At 47.7% G+C, this 20,933-nt stretch overlaps 1 protein-coding gene across 1 annotated transcript; it reads left to right on the top strand.

Moving 5' to 3' along the window:
* The first annotated feature begins 17,353 nt into the window (after nt 1-17,353).
* DNTTIP1 (deoxynucleotidyltransferase terminal interacting protein 1) lies at nt 17,354-19,701 on the top strand. The gene is made up of 4 exons (XM_081196795.1): nt 17,354-17,535; nt 17,636-17,706; nt 19,191-19,287; nt 19,548-19,701. Exons 1-4 carry the CDS (start codon nt 17,389-17,391, stop codon nt 19,680-19,682), a joined length of 450 nt encoding a protein of 149 aa, XP_081052921.1. The 5' UTR covers nt 17,354-17,388; the 3' UTR covers nt 19,683-19,701.
* The last annotated feature ends 1,232 nt before the right edge of the window (nt 19,702-20,933 follow it).

Raw genomic sequence — 20,933 nt, 5'->3', positions numbered from 1 at the left:
TCTTCTTTCAGCCCATGGGACTCTCAAGTATCTCCTCCAGCACCAGAATTCAAAAGCATCAAATAACTAAGCAAGTATTAGAAATCACCTCAGAACTGGCCCTACTAAACACATTCCAAGACAATAATGCCCACTCACATCACAAAGAACTCATAACCCACCTACTCTCAGCAGCCAGAAACATCATAAGCAGACACTGGAGAGACCTGTTTGGAGTAAGCATGGACCAATGGTACCAAATAATATGGGAAACAGCCTTATTAGAAAAACTAACCAATAATCTGAAACTGACATGGGGACAAATAGAAGAAGATGCCTTCAAATAGAAGAAGTATGGCTCCCCTTTATCACATACACAGCCCAACAAGACAAAAACAAGAATCCGCCAACAGCATACAAATCAATATGGCTAACCTGATTAAAAAACACCCACCCACCCCATTCACACACGGAAAAAAAGTTCACCACAGCTAATCACAAACAAGTAACTGCACCCAACCCCAACTTCTCTCACCACCAAAGGAACACAAGCGAATAGTAAAGAGAACCCACACAAGCGATGTTCACACAAAACCCACACATACATTAAGTAAAATAGAAACATCGCCCCCTCCATCTCTTCCCCCTTTTCTTCCTAATGTAACACTAATGTCTCAGCAAATGAAACTGACCTGTAGAAAATGTAACCTGAAAAAAGAGACATTGCACATACTTTTTAATAAAAAAATACATTAAAAAAAACCTATGTGATGCATGGATAATTTTTTTCCTTTTCTCTGCCCCAAATCTTTCAACGCTCTTCTTCATGATTTGTCCACAAGTTCTAGCGTCAGCAGAGAGAGAGAGAAAGAGAGAGAAACTCTTATCAGTCCGCTTTCCCCATGCCAGGCATCATTTTATAAACTTCTATCATGTAAAAAACAACAGGAGTGGACGTTTTAAAGAAGAGGATTAATCTAGGGATGTATGTAGACCAGCAGGCAGCATGTTGTGCACGTAGAATGAAAGAAGAAAGAATAACAACATGAGAAGGATTTTTAAAACCTATGTGGACATGGCAAAGAAGCATTCGAGGGATGAAATGGACTTGGAAGAATAAACTCCCTATTTGGGCATCTTGAAATATTATATGTTAAATAGAATTGCAGGCAGGATTAAGTTTTGAGCAACGGTTGGTGGTAGATTTGTTGGCAAGTGAAAGAAGGACTAGGGCAAGAAACGGAAGGTGTCTTCTGGGAGCATAAACTGTGGGATCTATAGAGGAAATAATGGGATTTCCTCTTCATGTGTAAATCAAGGCAGGTAGAGGAAGACTGTAGTTTTGTTGTTGTTGTTGTTGTTGTTGTTGTTTAGTCATTTAGTCATGTCCAACTCTTCGTGACCCCCTGGACCAGAGCACGCCAGGCACTCCTGTCTTCCACTGCCTCCCACAGCTTGGTCAGACTCATGCTGGTAGCTTCGAGAACACTGTCCCACCATCTTGCCCTCTGTCGTCCCCTTCTCCTTGTGCCCTCCATCTTTTCCAACATCAGGGTCTTTTCCAGGGAGTCTTCTCTTCTCATGAGGTGGCCAAAGTCTTGGGAGTCTCAGCTTCAGGATCTGCCCTTCCAGTGAGCACTCAGGGCTGATTTCCTTCAGAATGGAGAGGTTTGATCTTCTTGCAGTCCATGGGACTCTCAAGAGTCTCCTCCAGCACCAGAATTCAAAAGCATCCATTCTTCGGCGATCAGCCTTCTTTATGGTCCAGCTCTCACTTCCATACATTACTACTGGGAAAACCAGAGCTTTAACAGACTGTAGTTAGAAGGGATAATATTCTAGGGAGAAGAAAGCCACGCGGAGACTGGCCTGAAGTTCCACTGGAGCTTTAACCCAGTTCATTTGCATGGCTAGTTTGGTCTCCCTGTGAGGGGTGATGCAGCTGCCAAATTCCTCCGCTGAGCAGAATGCTTGACTACAGCACCCCCAGGTCCCTTCCTAATCTAAAATAATATGATTCTAACTTTACAACATCTATATTTTATAGATTTTTGCATGATGTGGGGAGATTTGTTTCAAGGCAATCCTGAGTGACAAGACAAGGATTTGTTGGCTGCCAACAGAAAGAGCCTAGATCAGGCAGTTCCCAGGGGCCTCACAACTAGAATCCACAGAATCATAGGCTTGGAAGAGTTGGAATTCTGAGACCCCAAGAATCATCCGGTAGTCCAACCCACTGTGATGCACAGTGGATCACAGTGAACCACACAGTGAACCACTGGATCCACTGGATCCACTTCCTCCTGGGAACCAGCAGCTGATCCAGTGATATTCCAGAGGAAGTGAGCTCTGCATTGCTTTGGGACCTCTAGAGATCATGTTCTTCATGCATCTGGAGGAGCCTCAAAAGAGAATTCCTACATGTTTTCCCCTTCACAGACTCCATATCTAGCAGCACCAGGTGGGATTCTTGCATGAAGTCTTCCATGGTGTATTCTCACCCCAGGAAACTCCCCATTTCCAGGCCTGTCCAGCTCCTTCCGCCAAGACAGCATAACTATAACAGGTAGCACTAGAAATGTCATCTCTGGAAATACCCTGCCCATTGTTTTCATCCAGTACATTCCTGGATTTAGCCACATCCTGTGCCAGTGAGTTCCACCTGCTGGTAACATGTGCTATGGATTTTTCCACTCTTGTGTTGCACACTGAGTCATCCACACCAGCTCTCGGGCGAGAGAAGAGCACAGAAAGCAGTGGGTCATAGAAGCACAAAGTTGGTCTAGTTTCTCCCTAGCCAAGTGCAGAATCGCAGAATTGGAAGGGTCTTCAAGGTCCCCTACTTCGACCCCCAGCAATACAAGAAACACAGCTAAAGAATCATAGAATCCTAGAGTTGGGAGGGAACCCTAAGGGTCATCTAGTCCAACCCCCTTCAATGCAGGAATCACAGCTGAAGAAGCCCTGTCAGGTGGCCACCCAACCTCAGCTTTAAAAACTCCAAGGAAGGAGAGTTCACCACTGTGATAGGAATTTTGAGGTCTTAGATATATGTTAAATGTTCCTAAGTGTACCAACCAAGCACGTACATAGATCAGCACAGGAAGACCGATCTGAAACCATTTTGATTCACAAACTGAGCAAATGATTTCTCTGCAAGGTCAAAGTGGGAAACCTCCCCATTGTCTTTTCCTTCACAAATCCTGTATTAAGGGCACATTTAAGATATGAATAGGGTGTGAGGCTGTGACCTGGCTCAGGAACTAAGTATTTATCATTACAAAAGACTGGCCAGGCTCCCCAGGGTACCCAATCAAGTGAGCATTAACAGGTAACCTGTCAGACGAGATAAACAATGCACTCAGATTTCTGCTGTAGACCGCCCTTTCTATGATGTAGGTATGATGTTTGTGGGGGGTGGTCTTAGGTTACACCCCTTCTGTGATGTAGGTATGATGCATGGAGGGGTGGTCTGGAGCTCCAGGGCAGGGAATTTAAAATGTCTATATAAGGGCAGGCACACCTTTGTTCTGGGTTCTTCCTCCTTTCCTGCATGTGAGGGGAGCCCCCTGTTGCAACAGATCAATAAAGATGAGGCTAACTAGCTGCTTTACTTCTCAATATTCTCTGGTTGGCCTCTGTTATTTTCTCCTACCAATAGGGAACCCACTTAAGGACTCTATATTGGCTCTTGGATACCCCATAAGGGGGAAAGGGCAGGTTTTTGTTTACAACAACGCCTTCCGGGGGAATCTGTTCCACTGTCAAATTGCTACTACAATTGGAAAGTTTTCCTGGAATCACCTTTTTGGTAATTTGAATTTGTTGGTTCAGGACCTGCCGTCTGGTGTGTGTGTGTGTGTGTGTGTGTGTGTGTGTGTGTGTGAAGGCAGTCTACATAAACCCAATCAACATGGACAGTAATACTAAAAGGGCATAATACTAAAGGACAGTAATACTAAAAGGACAGTAATACTAAAAGGGCAATCCCATGGACAGTAATACTAGAAGGAAAGGGAGTTCATGATCGCTGGGAGTTTGTTAAGAGGGAGATAATAAAAGCACAACGTCAGGCAATACCAATGAGACGGAAACATGGAAGGTGCTTAAAGAAGCCAGGGTGGCTATCTAAAGAACTTTTAACTGAGTTAAGATTAAAAAGGATGTGTACAAAAAATGGAAAAGGGGGAAAACCACCAAAGAGGAATTCAAACAAATAGCCAGCACGTGTAGACACAAAGTCAGAAAAGCTAAAGCACAGAATGAACTCAGGCTGGCTAGAGAGGTTAAAAGCAACAAAAAAGGCTTTTATGGGTATGTTCGTATCAAAAGGAAGAACAAAGAAACAGTGGGGTCACTCAGAGGAGAAGATGGTGAAATGCAAACAGGGGACACAGAAAGGGCTGAACTCCTCAATGCCTTCTTTGCCTCAGTCTTCTCCGATAAAGAAAACAATGCCCGACCTGAAGAATTTGGAGCAAATGATCCAGCAAAGGAAACACAGCCCAGAATAACTAAGGAGATAGTACAAGAATACTTGGCTAGTTTAGATGTATTCAAGTCTCCAGGGCCAGATGAACTGCATCCAAGAGTATTAAAAGAACTGGCAGATGTGATCTCAGAACCACTGGCAGTCATCTTTGGGAATTCCTGGAGAACAGGCGAAGTCCCGGCAGACTGGAGGAGGGCAAATGTTGCCCCTATTTTCAAAAAGGGGAAAAGAGAGGACCCAAATAATTACCGCCCAGTCAGTTTGGCATCAATACCAGGGAAGATTCTGGAGCAGATCATTAAGAAAACAGTCTGTGAGCACCTAGAAAGGAATGCTGTGATCACCAATAGTCAGCATGGATTTCTGAAAAATAAGTCATGTCAGAGTAACCTGATCTCGTTTTTTGACAGAATTACAAGCCTGGTAGATGAAGGGAACTCAGTCGATATAGCCTACCTTGATTTCAGTAAGGCATTTGACAAGGTGCCCCATGATATTCTTGTAAAGAAGCTGGTAAAATGCGGTCTTGACTATGCTACCACTCAGTGGATTTGTAACTGGCTGACTGACCGAACCCAAAGGGTGCTCATCAATGGTTCCTCTTCATCCTGGAGAAGAGTGACTAGTGGGGTGCCACAGGGTTCTGTCTTGGGCCCGGTCTTATTCAACATCTTTATCAACGACTTGGATGATGGACTCAAGGGCATCCTGATCAAATTTGCAGATGACACCAAACTGGGAGGGGTGGCTAACACCCCAGAGGACAGGATCACACTTCAAAACGACCTTGACAGATTAGAAAACTGGGCCAAAACAAACAAGATGAATTTTAACAGGGAGAAATGTAAAGTATTGCACTTGGGCAAAAAAAATGAGAGGCACAAATACAAGATGGGTGACACCTGGCTTGAGAGCAGTACATGTCAAAAGGATCTAGGAGTCTTGGTTGACCACAAACTTGACATGAGCCAACAGTGTGACGCGGCAGCTAAAAAAGCCAATGCAATTCTGGGCCTCATCAATAGGAGTATAGCATCTAGATCAAGGGAAGTAATAGTGCCACTGTATTCTGCTCTGGTCAGACCTCACCTGGAGTACTGTGTCCAGTTCTGGGCACCACAATTCAAGAAGGACACTGACAAACTGGAACGTGTCCAGAGGAGGGCAACCAAAATGGTCAAAGGCCTGGAAACGATGCCTTATGAGGAACGGCTAAGGGAGCTGGGCATGTTTAGCCTGGAGAAGAGGAGGTTAAGGGGTGATATGATAGCCATGTTCAAATATATAAAAGGATGTCACATAGAGGAGGGAGAAAGGTTGTTTTCTGCTGCTCCAGAGAAGTGGACACGGAGCAATGGATCCAAACTACAAGAAAGAAGATTCCACCTAAACATTAGGAAGAACTTCCTGACAGTAAGAGCTGTTCGACAGTGGGATTTGCTGCCAAGGAGTGTGGTGGAGTCTCCTTCATTGGAGGTCTTTAAGCAGAGGCTTGACAACCATATGTCAGGAGTGCTCTGATGGTGTTTCCTGCTTGGCAGGGGGTTGGACTCGATGGCCCTTGTGGTCTCTTCCAACTCTATGATTCTATGATTCTATGAACAAACAAATACATTATTGGATGTTGCCAATTTGTCAGGTTGTTTCCCAATCTCATTTAGGGTGATTTGGAATGTTCACACCCATTTCTCTAGGGATAATTGGTTCCTTGTGGGATCAAGGGCTTCATCTGGCCAGACAGCCCATTTTGGCACAAGGCAAGGCCACTGACTCAAAGGCCTCTTTCAGCACCCTGTGATAGGGAAGCGCAACAGAGCAGGTTCTCCATCAGTTCCCTTCCTACCTGGCTGTTATCTCACCATGCTCAGGCTCCCTCTCCTGCTTTTCAGGCCACCTAGAGAGCAGTTAACTGGCTGTGAAATATCTGGGCTAGGAGCAGTGCCAAAGTCCCATTACAATAATTGCTGTAGCTTTTCAAGTGCTGCACCTTCTTCACATCCAGCGCAACAATGGCGGCAACATCAAGCCCAGTTCCCTACGCAGAGTCAGGCAGAGAAAAAAACAAAGCGGCAAGCAGGAGGAACAGTGTGGTGTTGTTTTGTTTTTGTTTTTAACATCCAGCATAGGAAATGCCATCACGCTTTGCTCAGGGCTGCCAGGGCTTCTAGGTGACAGATGAGGTCAGCAAACCTAACAATGGGATTGTGCAAGAAAAGCTCTTGCGTTGCTCTTATCCCAGCTCTCCAAGATTTCACAGGTGAAAATATCGAGACCTGAGTATTTCTGCCAGCCATTTATGATCGTACGCAAAGTGTTTTCATTCATGTGTGTTTGATGCAAGAGACATCTTTCCCCACACCCAGACTTGAATGGCATGTCACCTGCCTACGGGAGGCAAAACACCCTCACAAACGCTATGCCCTCCAAGTGTACCAGTTTCCCAGGGACAGTCCCAGAGTTACAGAAGCCGTCCCAGTTTCTGATTTGATCCCAGAATGTCCCCGTTTTCCTTTCTCCTCCCTTCCACATCTCAGAGAGCAATTAAAAGTGATGGAGAGATCAGCCCTGCCCCCCGGTCCTTTTTGGAAACAGGAGCCTTTGCTTTGTCTGTGTGTCCCTATTTTCCAGGGACAGTCCCGGATTTACAGAAGCCGTCCCAGTTTCTGATTTGATCCCAGAATGTCCCACTTTTCCTTAGGAGGTCCCTGTTTTCATCGGCGAAATGCTGGAGGGTTTGGATACATCCTTTGCCAGCCACAGTGTGGGTCCAAGAGACATGAAAAGGGTGGGGTAATGCTAAGTTCATAAAAATGTGTAGCAAATACATTTCTGGAGCTTTGTGTGGAAAAAAATAGGTGGAGAGTTGGAAGGGAATAGGAAAAAAGCAAGCACTTCTTTCTTCTCCCACCCCGTTCCTCTCTCAGCTGCAAATTGCCCCATACTCCCGCTTTGCCTAGACCTGCAGGAATGTGTGTATCTTACAAACAACATAATTTATCATTTGCATGAATCTGGCAGACACAAAGAGCCCTTGCGGCACTGCTTTGCTTAGAGCAGCGTTGCAGGTTTATTACACACACTAGGTTTTCAGGGGGTGGGCAGGACTTTTGCTGGTATGTCAAATGTACTTCTAGCCTCTGATGGTGACTTCCTAGAGATCTGAGGGAGAGAGCATCCCTGTGTATGCCAGCAGGATTTTGCTCTCAACATTGTTGTAAACAAAATCTGCCCTTTTTCCCTTATGGGGTATCCAACAGCCCATATAGAGTCCTTATATAGGTTCCCTACTGGTAGGAGAAAATAACAGAGGCCAACCAGAGAATATTGAGAAGCAAAGCAGCTAGTAAGCTTGATCTTTATTGATCTGTTGCAACAGGGTGCTCCCCTCACACACAGGAAAGGAGGAGGACCCAGAACAATGGCGCGCAAGGCCTTATATAGACATTTTAAATTCCCTGCCCTGGCGCACAAGACCCCTCCATACATCATACCTACATCACAGAAAAGGTGGTCTACAACAGAAATTTGAATGTTGTTGTTTCTCCTGTCTGCCAGGTTATCTGATAATGCCTTATCTGATTAACTTTCCTGGTAGTCTGCCCGTTCATTGAAATGGTGATTACTAAATACCTGTAACAAGGAAGGTTTTTCCACCTCCTCCCTCCTTGCAGAGAAACATTTGGTCAGCTTGGGAGTCAAAATGGTTTCAGGACTGTCTTCCTGTGCTGCTCCAGACATGTGGTTTGCTTGGTACATTTATGAACATTTATTACATATCTAAGACCTTAAAGTTCTTATAACAGCATCTTCCTCAAAAGCCAAAATAGTAAATAGGGATTGCACCTGTAAACAGAAACAGCTGGAGCATATGCAAGTCAACACATGCCAAACTCTGGGTGCTGAGGTTTGGGGAAAATAACTGGTTGCAATTCTTTGCAGTATTCTTACACTTTGGTTGAATACAGGATCTTGACTCCAGTTCCTTCCACCCAAAAGGATTGCGGGGGGGGGGGGCTACAAAGCACATGTGATCCAGAATACTGGGCTTGTGAACTTAGAGCTGGAGGACCACAGGTTAACCACCCGACCTTAGAGAGTCCCTGGTTCAGGAATAGAACATGGTATTTCCTTCTTCCTTAACGCCTATGACTTGCCTTAGCAACAAACTGCACAGCCTGCGAAGAAGGATGTGCTTTCCTCTAAGGCAGGGGTCAGCAACCTTTTTCAGCCATGAGTGAGCCCACCGTCCCTCAGACCATGTGGTGGGTCGGACTATATGGGGGGGGTGAATGAATTCCTATGCCCCACAAATAACCCAGAGATGCATTTTAAATAAAAGCACACATTCTACTCATGTAAAAACACACTGATTCCCGGACCATTCGTGGGCCGGATTGAGAAGGCGATTGGGCTGCACATGGCCCACGGGCCTTAGGTTGCCTACCCCTGCTCTAAGGAACTGAGCACCATGACATGCAAATCCAGCCCGGCTTTCAGCACCACACAGTTCCTTGCAAAACACTCAGCACCAGCGCCCAATCCACAGGAGCACTGAGTTTAACAGCAGGAAAGGGTCACTGGTGCTTATTTATTTGTACCAGTTACGCCCAGCCTCATAGAATCATAGAATCATAGAATCATAGAGTTGGAAGAGACCACAAGGGCCATCGAGTCCAACCCCCTGCCAAGCAGGAAACACCATCAGAGCACTCCTGACATATGGTTGTCAAGCCTCTGCTTAAAGACCTCCAAAGTTGGAGACTCCACCACACTCCTTGGCAGCAAATTCCACTGTCAAACAGCTCTTACTGTCAGGAAGTTCTTCCTAATGTTTAGGTGGAATCTTCTTTCTTGTAGTTTGGATCCATTGCTCCGTGTTCGCTTCTCTGGAGCAGCAGAAAACAACCTTTCTCCCTGTTGGTCATTCCTGTTGGTCAAGGTGGTTCCCAGCAGCACGAGGTCGGACTCAGCCACGCTTCTGCCTGTTCCATGCCGAGAAAGGTCAGGGAGGTTTTTGCTTTGTGCTGCCGCTTTTCCTGGGGAAACTCACACTTTACCACTGAATCGAAGCAAGCATCGATCCGCAGAAAACCCCACTGGTGTTTGCTTCGCAGTAAACAGCGTGTTTCCCCTGCCATATGAAGATAAAATCAAAAACAACAAACTCCAACCAAAGCAAAGCAGGAAGGCGGTAGCAGTGCAGCCCCAAATGTCCCATCAGCCATTTTCAGAAGCCTGCTGGAGCTGCAAGGTTTTAGCATTTTCCGCCCTCCCTTCCCCACAGGTGGGCAGGGTTTGTGGCACCGAGCGAGGGCTCACCTGGGCGGGTGCCTCCCTCCTGACCCGCCCTCAGTCAGGGAGGACAATGGATGGCCGGCCAGGGGTGGGGCAAAGGCCAAAGAAAAGAGGCTGACCCCTTTGTCCAAGCCTCTGGGGGCCGTAACCTTAACCCCAACGTACGCATTTATTGGATGGCCCAACAGGGCATGCGTTGGGCGAGCGTGATGCCCATCTTGCGTAGTGCCGCCGCGGCGCATGGCCCTCCAAGGGTCTTGATTTTACATTTGGGTGAGAATGATCTAGCGGAACAGAAAGGCATTGCCCTGACCCTTGCTGCAAAGGCAGTTATGGAAAGCCTGCATGCCTTCTACCCGACAATGACCATCGTCTGGTCCAATCTCCTGCCCCGTCTGCGTTGGAGAGGGGTTTCCAATCCCTCTCGCATCAATTATGCTGTGGGGGAAATCAACAGGGCCATGCGCAATACCATGCGGCTAATTGGTGGGTTTTCTATTGCACATCCCACCATCAGGGCAGATAAGGCCAGCCTATTCCGGGCGGATGGAGCGCACCTGACCCCACTTGGTAATGACCTATGGCTGCACGACTTGCGACAAGTCCTTAGGGACTGGGTAGACAACAGGGTTTGATGGCAGAGAATGGGTGATTGGTCCTCGGTTTTAGGCCTTGGCAAGGTACCCTTTAGTCTGACATCAAGTCGGGGGATGCATTCATGTTCCCTCCCATGCGGCGGCATTTGCAGGGCCTGTTAAAGGGCAAAAACCGGGAGTCCCTGGCCCTAGAGCGGCGGCATGTAGGTCAAACTCCTGGGACGAGGTCGGTGGAAGGGCATGCTGTGTAAGTTTGCGCTTTACAGTCCCCTCTCACTGGATCGCATCTGCCTGCATATCCTCAGCCAGGCGGGCTGAGAGGGTTACCTGCCAAGGCCTGTGCCAAGTTTCCCACTTCTGAAGCTCCATAAAGTTGTGGCCAATTTGAGCCCATACTCTGGTCTCTTGTCTCCTTCTTTGGGCAAAAGGGTAGGCACCAGAGACAGGGTTTAGTGCGTGTGCCCGCAATCACCCCTAAACATTGTTGTGGGTTTGGGGAGGGGTCAGTCTGCCCCAGGTCCCTTCCGATGCTTGGGATCCTGTATCTGTGGGGGTTGAATGGAGAAGATTGCCCAACCAGTCCCTTTGTCTAGCTAATGGCTGGGGCCGACTAGCTTAGTACCTCAATTAGCACAGCCAAAGAAGTTGCTGTGTGCCAGAGGGCAAATGGGTGGGCCTTGCCTCCACCCCCTCACCTCCCTGTTAGGTAGGAGAACAATGGCCAGGGTGGAGTGAGAGAGCTGGGCTGGAAGGAATGCTGGGAGATGGGGACCCCGAGACCTGCTTGCTCTGTGCAGGATCCAAAGCGGTGACCAGTAGAGAAGCAAGATCTCCTAGGGAGTCGATGCTGTGAGCCCCTCCATCCTATGCTCAGGTTGTGGATCTGTGCAAGTAAAACCACATACAGGTGAAACTCGAAAAATTAGAATATCGCGGAAAAGTTCCTTTCTTTCACTAATTCAACTTCAAAGGTGAAACTAATATATGAGATAGACTTGTGACATGCAAAGCGAGATATGTCAAGCCTTGATTTGTTATCATTGTGATGATCATGGCGTACAGCTGATGAAAACCCCAAATTAACAATCTCAGAAAATGAGAATATTCAAGGAAATCAGCAAAACAAGGATTGCAAATCGAGCAAGATTGGACCTCTGAGAAGTAGAAGCATATCTCGCTTTGCATGTCATGAGTCGATCTCATATATTAGTTTCACCTTTTAAGTTGAATTACTGAAATAAAGGGACTTTTCCACGATATTCTATTTTTTTCAAGTTTCACCTGTATCCTAAAGACCCCACAGTCTCCTTTCTTGAACCTTACCCCAAATAATGAGTTGTGCCAGACGACTTTGTTGAACAGGCACTATATAAATGACGTAAACAAAGAAATCACTGACACCCAAACCTGTCAGCACATGCAAAACCTAGACCCAGAGCACATCAAAACCCAGGCATCGTCCTGGCATGAAACAAGGGTTCCTGCATTGCAGGGGCTGGACTAGATGACCCTTGGGTCCCTTCCAACCCTACAGTTCTAGGATTCTAAGGGCGCAAAGATACATCTGGAGAACTAGAGGGCGAGGAGGTGCTGGAGGCGGTTTCTGACACGAGCCTGCTGCTTCCTGCCCTGGTTTATCCCTCACAAGGCTTGCAACGTTTGGGCGCCGCATGTCAAATCAAATCCCTGTCAGATTCTTCCCCCAAGGACAAAAAGCACCGACTGCCGAAATGCAGAACAATGTCACGTAAGCAAACTGTACAACATGCAGGGCATAAAGAGCTTCCGGCCCAGTTATGTCTGTTTCTGCCATTTCATAACAGAAACGCTTCGTTGAAACTTGGGGGTTTTTTTAAAGCAAATTTGATGTCAGTATTCACAGATGTCTTATTAATGTCCATTCTTTATGCTGAAAGACAAAGGGTTGTTGTTAACTGTTATAAGAAAAAACTGCTCCTTTTGTGGGGTACCCAAGAGCCCATATAGAGTCCTTTTGTAGGTTCTCTATCGGTAGGAGAAAATAACAGAGGCCAACCAGAGAATATTGAGAAGCAAAGCAGCTAGTAAGTCTGATCTTTATTGATCTGTTGCAACAGGGTGCTCCCCTCAACACACACAGGAGGGAGGAGGAACCCAGAACAAAGGTGTGCCTGCCCTTATATAGTCATTTTAGATTCCCTGCCCTGGAGCTCAAGACCACCCCTCCATACATCATACCTACATCACAGAAAGGGCAGTCTACAGCAGAAATCTGAGTGCTTTGTTTACCTCCTGTCTGCCAGGTTACATGTTTAACGGTCACTTGATTGGATTGCCTGGGAAGCTTGGCCAGTCTTTTGTAATGATAAATACTTAGTTCCTGAGCCAGGTCACAGCCTCACACCCTATTCATATCTTAGGATTTGTGAAGGAAAAGACAATGGGGAGGCTTTTCCATTTTCCCTGGACCTTGCAGAGAAAACATTTGCTCAGTTTGGGAATCAAAATGGTTTCAGGTCGGTCTTCCTGTGCTGACCCATGTACGTGCTTGGCTGGTACACTTATGAACGTTTAACATAGATCTAAGACCTCAAAATTCCTAACACATAACTGCTTGTTACTAAGAGCACACTTACTTAATTTAATGGTCATGGCTAACTTTGACCCATTAATTTCAGTGGGCCTACTCTGAGTAACGATCATATACCCTATGCAGGAAGGGTGGTTCCGTAATGGATGGGCCAAATCATGGGGGGTGCAGGGCAGCTGCCCTCCTACCCAGAAGGCTGATGGGGTCTCCTCCCCCCTCCTTTTTGAAGATGGAGACAACATTTGTCCACCTCCAGCCCATAGGGACATCTGAAAGGGTCCAGTTCTGGACACTGCAGTTTAAGAAGGATGTGGACAGGCTAGAAGGTGGGCAGAGGAGGGAGACTGAGATGGTCAAGGGTTTGGAAACCAGCCCTTGGGAGGAGCGGTTGAGGGAGTTGGGCATGTTTAGCCTGGAAAAGAGGAGACTGATGGGTGACGACAGCCAAATTCAAATATATGAAGGGCCATCCCATAGAAGATGGATGTTATGTACTGAGTTGAATAGGATCCAAAATGCAGCAGTCTGATTGGTCCTAGAACAATAGGATTCAGAATGCAGCAGTCTGATTGGTCCACAGGAGCCACCCAATCCAGCTCGAGGTGGAAGTGAATCCGCAACCTGATTGGCCTACAGGAGAATCCCAGAATTAGCCAATCACGTGGGGCCCATTGTGTAAATAATGTATATAAAGCAGATATTCTGGGGGAACTTCCATTTCTCCTCACCACTATAAGCTGAATAAAGAGCATGAAATCCACTCTCGACTCTGAGTATATTTCATCAATATGTCAATGGAGCAAGCTTGTTTTCTCCTACTCTTCGAGTCACCAGAAAGGAGATTCTGACTAAACCTTAGGGCCATCTGTCCTGGCCATGCTTTAGCTCAGATTCCTGCATTGCAGGATACCACTGAGTTGGACTGGATGACCTCTGGAGGTCCCTTCCGCCTCCACAACTATGACTCCATGGAAAGCAGAGTGATGCTGTGCTCCTGACAGTTCTTGCTGGCATCTGTCCATCTTGGGAGCTAATGGAGGAGGGCACCTTCCGGGGTGAAGTCAAACCCTTGGACGGTTGTGGTGCCTGCTGTGGTTGTGGAAACTGATACGGGAGAGACATGTTTTGCTGTAGCCAGGGCAGAGGATGGCGTCCTGTTGGGCTGCTGCAGATGCCACCATGGCATTCCTTCTCTCCACGCTCCCCCAGCGGCCATTCCTCCTCTGCTCACTGTTGCGGACGCACGACCGGACAGTCCACATCTTCCATTCTCCAAGAAGCGAAGGCTGTCTTGCTGTGCCCTCTGCCAGGGATGCTGCAGCTGAGACTGAAGGAGGTGAGGACAGGTGACCCCACCTAGGCCTGAAGTCAACCCCCCCCCCTCAATAATCACCCCAGGCCTCAAAACTGTCCAAAATTCCTTTTGTCTTCTAAAAATCCACAGCTAAAGCTTTCCTCTGCTTTTTCTCACAAGATGATGTGCATAGGCAAGCCTACAAGAAGGCTTCAAAAAGCTAATGAATAGACTCTGTCAGAGCAGGCCTGAGAACTGACTTTTATCTCACTCTAGTTGCAACATCTTTGGGCACGCTGAACGCAAGGCTCGGCCACCCCCTTCTCACCCCCCCTTTCCCAAGACAGGAGCTTTCTGTTCATGCTCAGGAAACACATCATAGGCAGGACTCCTGGAAAAGGAGGAGAAAGGGGAGGGAACTGGAAGGGGAATATACACTCTGTGCATATGACTGTGAACTCGTGCATGTTTTTGTGAGTTTATCACACTTGCTCCTTCTACCAGTTCATGGATGGTAGAAATAAAGCTTTTCCTCCAAAACTATTCCTTGAGTGTCTGTTGACTCCCATTTTCCCTTTCCCGGGCGCAATATTTTTCCCACCCGAGGGCAAAGCCTCATAAGGCTACAAGACTCTAGCAATAATAATAATAATTACAGTGGTACCTCGGGTTAAGTACTTAATTTGTTCCAGAGGTCTGTTCTTAACCTGAAACTGTTCTTAACCTGAAGCACCACTTTAGCTAATGGGGCCTCCTGCTGCTGCCGCACCGCCAGAGAACGATTTTTGTTCTCATCCTGAAGCAAAGTTCTTAACCTGAGGTAATATTTCTGGGTTAGCTGAGTCTGTAACCTGAAGTGTCTTGTTGCAGGAAACCCCCCCCCCCCAAATCCTTCAGTTTGCACAAACACGACACACACGACATACGTGACGCTTCTGTTATAAATTAATAGAAAATCTGTACCGTTCCACTTTTATTTTACACCATGAAGGAAGGACTATCAAAGGGGGGAGAGTGACACAAGGCAGCCAACACGTCTGCAAGGAGCCCTACCCAGTTGGCATGACAACCTTGATGGTCCTAGACAGAAGATCACTGGAACGTGTCCAGAGGAGGGCAACCAAAATGGTCAAAGGCCTGGAAACGATGCCTTATGAGGAACGGCTAAGGGAGCTGGGCATGTTTAGCCTGGAGAAGAGGAGGTTAAGGGGGGATATGATAGCCATGTTCAAATATATAAAAGGATGTCACATAGAGGAGGGAGAAAGGTTGTTTTCTGCTGCTCCAGAGAAGCGGACACGGAGCAATGGATCCAAACTACAAGAAAGAAGATTCCACCTAAACATTAGGAAGAACTTCCTGACAGTAAGAGCTGTTTGACGGTGGAATTTGCTGCCAAGGAGTGTGGTGGAGTCTCCTACTTTGGAGGTCTTTAAGCAGAGGCTTGACAACCATATGTCAGGAGTGCTCTGATGGTGTTTCCTGCTTGGCAGGGGGTTGGACTCGATGGCCCTTGGGGTCTCTTCCAGCTGTATGATTCTACACTCACAAAGGACCTGCATATGGAAGTGGATTCAGCATGGACTGAAACAAAGGACCAGCCCTTCCCTCTGGGGGCAGGAAACTGCCAACTCCCCTTTGTCTCCTGGAAGTGACTCATGGGGAGGGGGAAAGGAGGAACCAGCCAGGTGACAAGACACTCAGGTTACCACCACAACTCCTCCCTCAACCCCTCCTCTTTGTGATGTGTCAAAGATGTAGTCTTGGGGGTGTAACATGGGGTGTAAAAGTGTAACTTTTATCAGCTAATAAAAGTTGGGGTCTCCTTTTGTTTGGGGCTTCCATCTTGTTCCACCTTGTGGCAGGTGGGAGTCTTCAATCAAGACCAAGCCTCCTGGCTGCTCTTTTGCTCTGGTCTTCCTGGCTGGTGTCCTTGTTTTTTGTCCAAGGGAGCCCTCAGATTTCTCTGTTAACAGTCTGTAACCTGAAGTGTATATAACCCAAGGTGTTGTTGTTTAGTCATTTAGTCGTGTCCGACTCTTTGTGACCCCCTGGACCAGAGCACGCCAGGCACTCCTGTCTTCCACTGCCTCCCGCAGTTTGGTCAAACTCATGCTGGCAGCTTCAAGGACACTGTCCTACCATCTCGTCCTCTGTCATCCCCTTCTCCTTGTGCCCTCCATCCTTCCCAACATCAGGGTCTTTTCCAGGGAGTCTTCTCTTCTCATGAGGTGGCCAAAGTCTTGGAGCCTCAGCTTCACGGTCTGTCCTTCCAGTGAGCACTCAGGGCTGATTTCCTTCAGAATGGAGAGGTGTGATCTTCTTGCAGTCCATGGGACTCTCAAGAGTTGGGGTCTCTTTTGTTGGGGGCTTCCATCTTGTTCCACCTTGTGGCAGGTGGGAGTCCTGTCACGACAGTCTTCAATAAAGACCAAGCCTCCTGGCTGCTCTTTTGCTCTGGTCTTCCTGGCTGGAGTCCTTGTTTTTTGTCCAAGGGAGCCCTCAGATTTCTCCGTTAACTATCTGTAACCTGACGCGTCTGTAACCCGAGGTACCGCTATTATTATTTATTTATACCCCAGCCACTCTGGGCGGCTTCCAGCAAAATATTAAAATACAATAACTCATCAAATATTAAAACAATTCTTCAAATGTTAAAATGAGAGGTGTGAGGAGGTCAAGAAACTAGTGAAGGAAGTATAAGATTTGAAATTACTAATCTATTTCCTGTTTTGTTCTTTGGGTTTTTCTTTTTGTCCTTTTTTCTTTTTTGTATTTTTATGTGTTTTGTTTTCTGTATTTTTATATTTTTGTAGTTTTTTCTTTATGTTTAAATGTTGGAATTTTTTATTATTTGTGAAACCTTAATAAATATTATTATAAAAAAATAAAAGCTTCCCTAAGCAAGGCAGGGGGTGGGACTAGATGGCCTCTGGGGGTCCCTTCCGGGTTCCAATCCCAGAGAAGCGAATAAAAGGATTCCCCTGGAGGTGAGCGGGTGTCTCTAGGCGGGGAGGCGCTCTGCCCATGCTCAGGAGCGCCCCGTCGGGCCCTGGACGCCGTTGCCAAGGCGACGCCGCCCCGCTTCCGGGTTTCCGGCGCCTGGCGATGACGCAGTTCCGGGCGCCTCTCCTTCTTCTTCCCGCTTGCTTCTCCCTGGAGGATGGGGGCCGCCCGGGAGGCCGAGCAGCAGCCGGCGCCGGAGCCCGAGCGGGGCGACGAGGAGGACGAGGAGGACGAAGAGGCGGCGGCGGCGGGGCAGGAGGAGGCGGAGGAGGAGGAGGCCGGGCCCGGGGGGTCGGGCGCCGCGGTGAGGGGGAGGGGAGGCCGGGGGGGGGAGAGGGGAGGGGGACCCCATTCCGGGGGGGGGAGAGGGAGACCCCCCGACTGAGGCGCCTCTCGTCCCCCAGAGCCCCTGGAACATCATGATCAAGCACCGGCTGGTGCAGCGGAGGGGACGGAGGTCGCAGGTGATGACCAGGTGAGCGGGGGGGGGAGGGGGAAAGGGGGGTCGAGGGGAGAAGACCCCCCCACACACACACACACATGCAGAATGCCCGAATTACGTATAGGCTAAACAAGCTCTAGCTTAGGACCCCACCCTCTGGGGCCCCCCCAAAAAAATAATAATTAAAGGGGGGGAATGGATGTACATTTCCAAAACATTAGAAAACAAATAAAATAAAACCTGACTACAGAAACAGTGTTTGGTCCTATGATGCAAGTCAGGCATAGGCAACCTCGGCCCTCCAGATGTTTTGGGACTACCAACGCCCATCATCCCTGACTGCTGGTCCTGTTAGCTAGGGATCATGGGAGTTGTAGTCCCAAAACATCTGGAGGGACGAGGTTGCCTATGCCTGATGTAAGTAATGGACCCCGCATGCTAGCCGGCTCCCTAAAATGTCACGTATTTTGTGATGTGCAAATGGCTTGAGATACCTGTTAGGTCCATAAATGACCACGTAGTATATATTCAGCACAAAAAACAGCATCAATTTGTTGTTGACAAAGGACAGCTGGACATAGAAAGGGGCCCATTGCCTTCAGGAGCTGAGGGCCTCATCAAACCTAAATCCAGCCCTGCACAAACCCCACACGCGACAGCAGCAGGAGGAACCCCTACCAAGCTGTCTCTCCCCCAGCACCTGTCCTTCGCTACCAGCTCCATCACCACTGGGCCAAGGATGCCCATCACCTGGAGGCAGAAGGGAGAACAAGAGAAAGACCACACACACACACACACACACACAAATACCACTGCAAGCAACCAAAGGCAATCCTCCAGGCTCTGGGCTCGCCAGCAAAAATGAATAACCAAATTAGGAACCTGTCCACATGACACAAAAACTGCACATGTGCTACGCAAAAGAAGGAAAGGTCATTATCCCGCCCGCCCCCCTCCTTTGCCTTCCTAAGATGCTGCACTTCCTGCAGGTCAGATGAACAATGAAGCTGCAGGTGGGAAGGCTTGGGACAGGGAAAGCAAAGTCCTTCTTCACATGACACAGTGTTGAACTGCAGAAACCAGATGGCTTCAAATTATTACTATTATTAATTAATATTTAGATTTATATGTCACCCTTCATCCATAGATCTGAAGGAGGTTCACTGCATATAAATGCAAGGTGAAAACACAAAATACATAATAAAAGGAACAAAATAAACCACGTGCTTGGGACTGATTAAAGGAGGAGAGGCTATCATTGGCCACTAGCCAGCAACACTTCTGAATACCAGTTGCAGGAAGCCCCAGGAGGGGCGTGTTGCTTTTGTGCCCAGATCCTGCATGAGGGACCCCTCTAATGGGCAGCTGGTTGGCCACTGAGAACAGGATGCTGGACTAGGTGGGCCCTGGGCCTGATCCAGCAGACGCTGCTTACGTTCTGCTGCAGAGCCCAGGGCTGGTCTGTGTCAGGGGTGTGCATGTGTTTGCTGGCTGCATCCAGCCATCTCTCGGTCCAGTTTCACAGACCCCGTGGTTTCCATGGACCTGCTCCGAGCCGTCCTGCAGCCCAGCATTAACGAAGAGATCCAGGCTGTCTTCAGCAAATACATGAAGGTAAGAACAGCAGAAAGGCCCGTGCCTTGTGAGGCTGTGCAGGAGTCCTGCCCACATTCAGCCTCAGGGTCCCTGGGGAGGGCAGACCTTCCCCCCCCCCCTTCAACCCATTGGGGTTTCTGTGGGCAGCAGGGAGAGGGAGCTGCTGGCCCAGGTTTCAACCACCTTGCAGTATGCCGAGTCGGGTGAAGCTTGGGAAGGGATGGGTGGCACTTTGAGGGGCAGCTGATTTGGTCTGCGCCATCCCTGTCGTTCCCAAGTTCTTCCAGAAGGCAGCGGGGAACGTGCGGGAGAATGTCGGGGAGGACGTGGACACGGAGCAGCTCATCCAAGAGACGTGCCGGAGTTGCCTGGAGCAGGTGGGTGCCCGAGGGTCTTCCTTGTTTCAGGAATGAGTGCCCCGGGGGGACGGGCCTCTTCTGGGGGCAGAAAGCAACACCAGCAGGTCTCGGGACCTCCCAGGATGAAGCCACCTCTGCCTAGCAGGATGCTGCAGGGGGAGTGAGACATGTCGTCGCTGCTGATAACTTCTGGCCGTGATGGTGATGCGTCCGCAGGCAGTGATGCTTCCAAATAGCACTTCCTGGAAGGCCCAGGAGGGGAGAGTCCTGCCCTGGTGCTCAGACCCTGCTTCAGGGTTTCCCAGAACTGCTTGGCCCTGTGAGAACAAGATGCTGCCCTGCAGGGGACCACTCTTGCCTGATCCAGCAGGGTACCTTCTTCCATTCTTTTGTGCCAGACGCACCTCTGTGGAGTAGGAATTCCACAGCATTTTGAGGTTCCTGATTCCCCGCAAGCTGCTGTTGTTAAAACTAGGGTCCTGGTGTCTGCTGGCGGAGGGCCGTGTGGGGTGTGTTGCATTCCCCCCCCCCCAGTCTTTTTATTTATTCATTCTTTTCAGGTTTATACATTGCACTAATTTTACAATCATTTCAACATTTCAAAACTTGACTTCCTTTCCCCTCATTCTGCGATTGCTTAAATTTATTTTTAATACCCTTTACCTATCCAAATTAACTTAATTTACTCATTTATTCATCTACTTTAAATATATGCTATTATAAAACTGCAGGTTATTACAACAATCCTGCCAATGTTCTTATCTGTTTACCATTTCTCTGTAAATATTCAATAAACCATTTCCATTCTTTTATAAAAAGTTTGTTATCTTGATTTCTTATTCTTCCATTAAGTTTTGTCATTTCTGCATATTCCATAAGTTTTTTTTATCCATTCTTCCTTTGGTGGGACTTCTGCTCCTTTCCATTTTGGGGCAAGTAACATTCTTGCCGCTGTAGTAGCATACATGAATTACAGTTTCGGTAGTTCTGGCCCTATAATTCCCAAAAGACAAGCTTCTGGGTTTTTTTACAAATGTTATTCTAAACATCCTTTTCAGTTCATTACATATCCTTTCCCAGTAAGCTTTAACCTTACTACAGACCACCACATATGATTTCTCTCTACATTTCCAACATTTATTTGATTTAGATTTATACATTTTTGCTAATTTACTCGGTGTTAGATACCGTCAATATATCATTTTCATATAATTTTCTCTTAGACTATAACATGCTGTAAATTTTATATCCATGTTCCACAATCGTTCCCGTGCTTCCATATCTATATTATGATGAAGAGTTGCC

This window comes from Podarcis bocagei, assembly GCF_964188305.1.
Source record: "Podarcis bocagei genome assembly, chromosome: 5".
NCBI classification, from domain to species: domain Eukaryota; kingdom Metazoa; phylum Chordata; class Lepidosauria; order Squamata; family Lacertidae; genus Podarcis; species Podarcis bocagei.
Note: the sequence above shows the minus strand (reverse complement) of the source record. Positions and strands in the feature narration are given on the sequence as shown.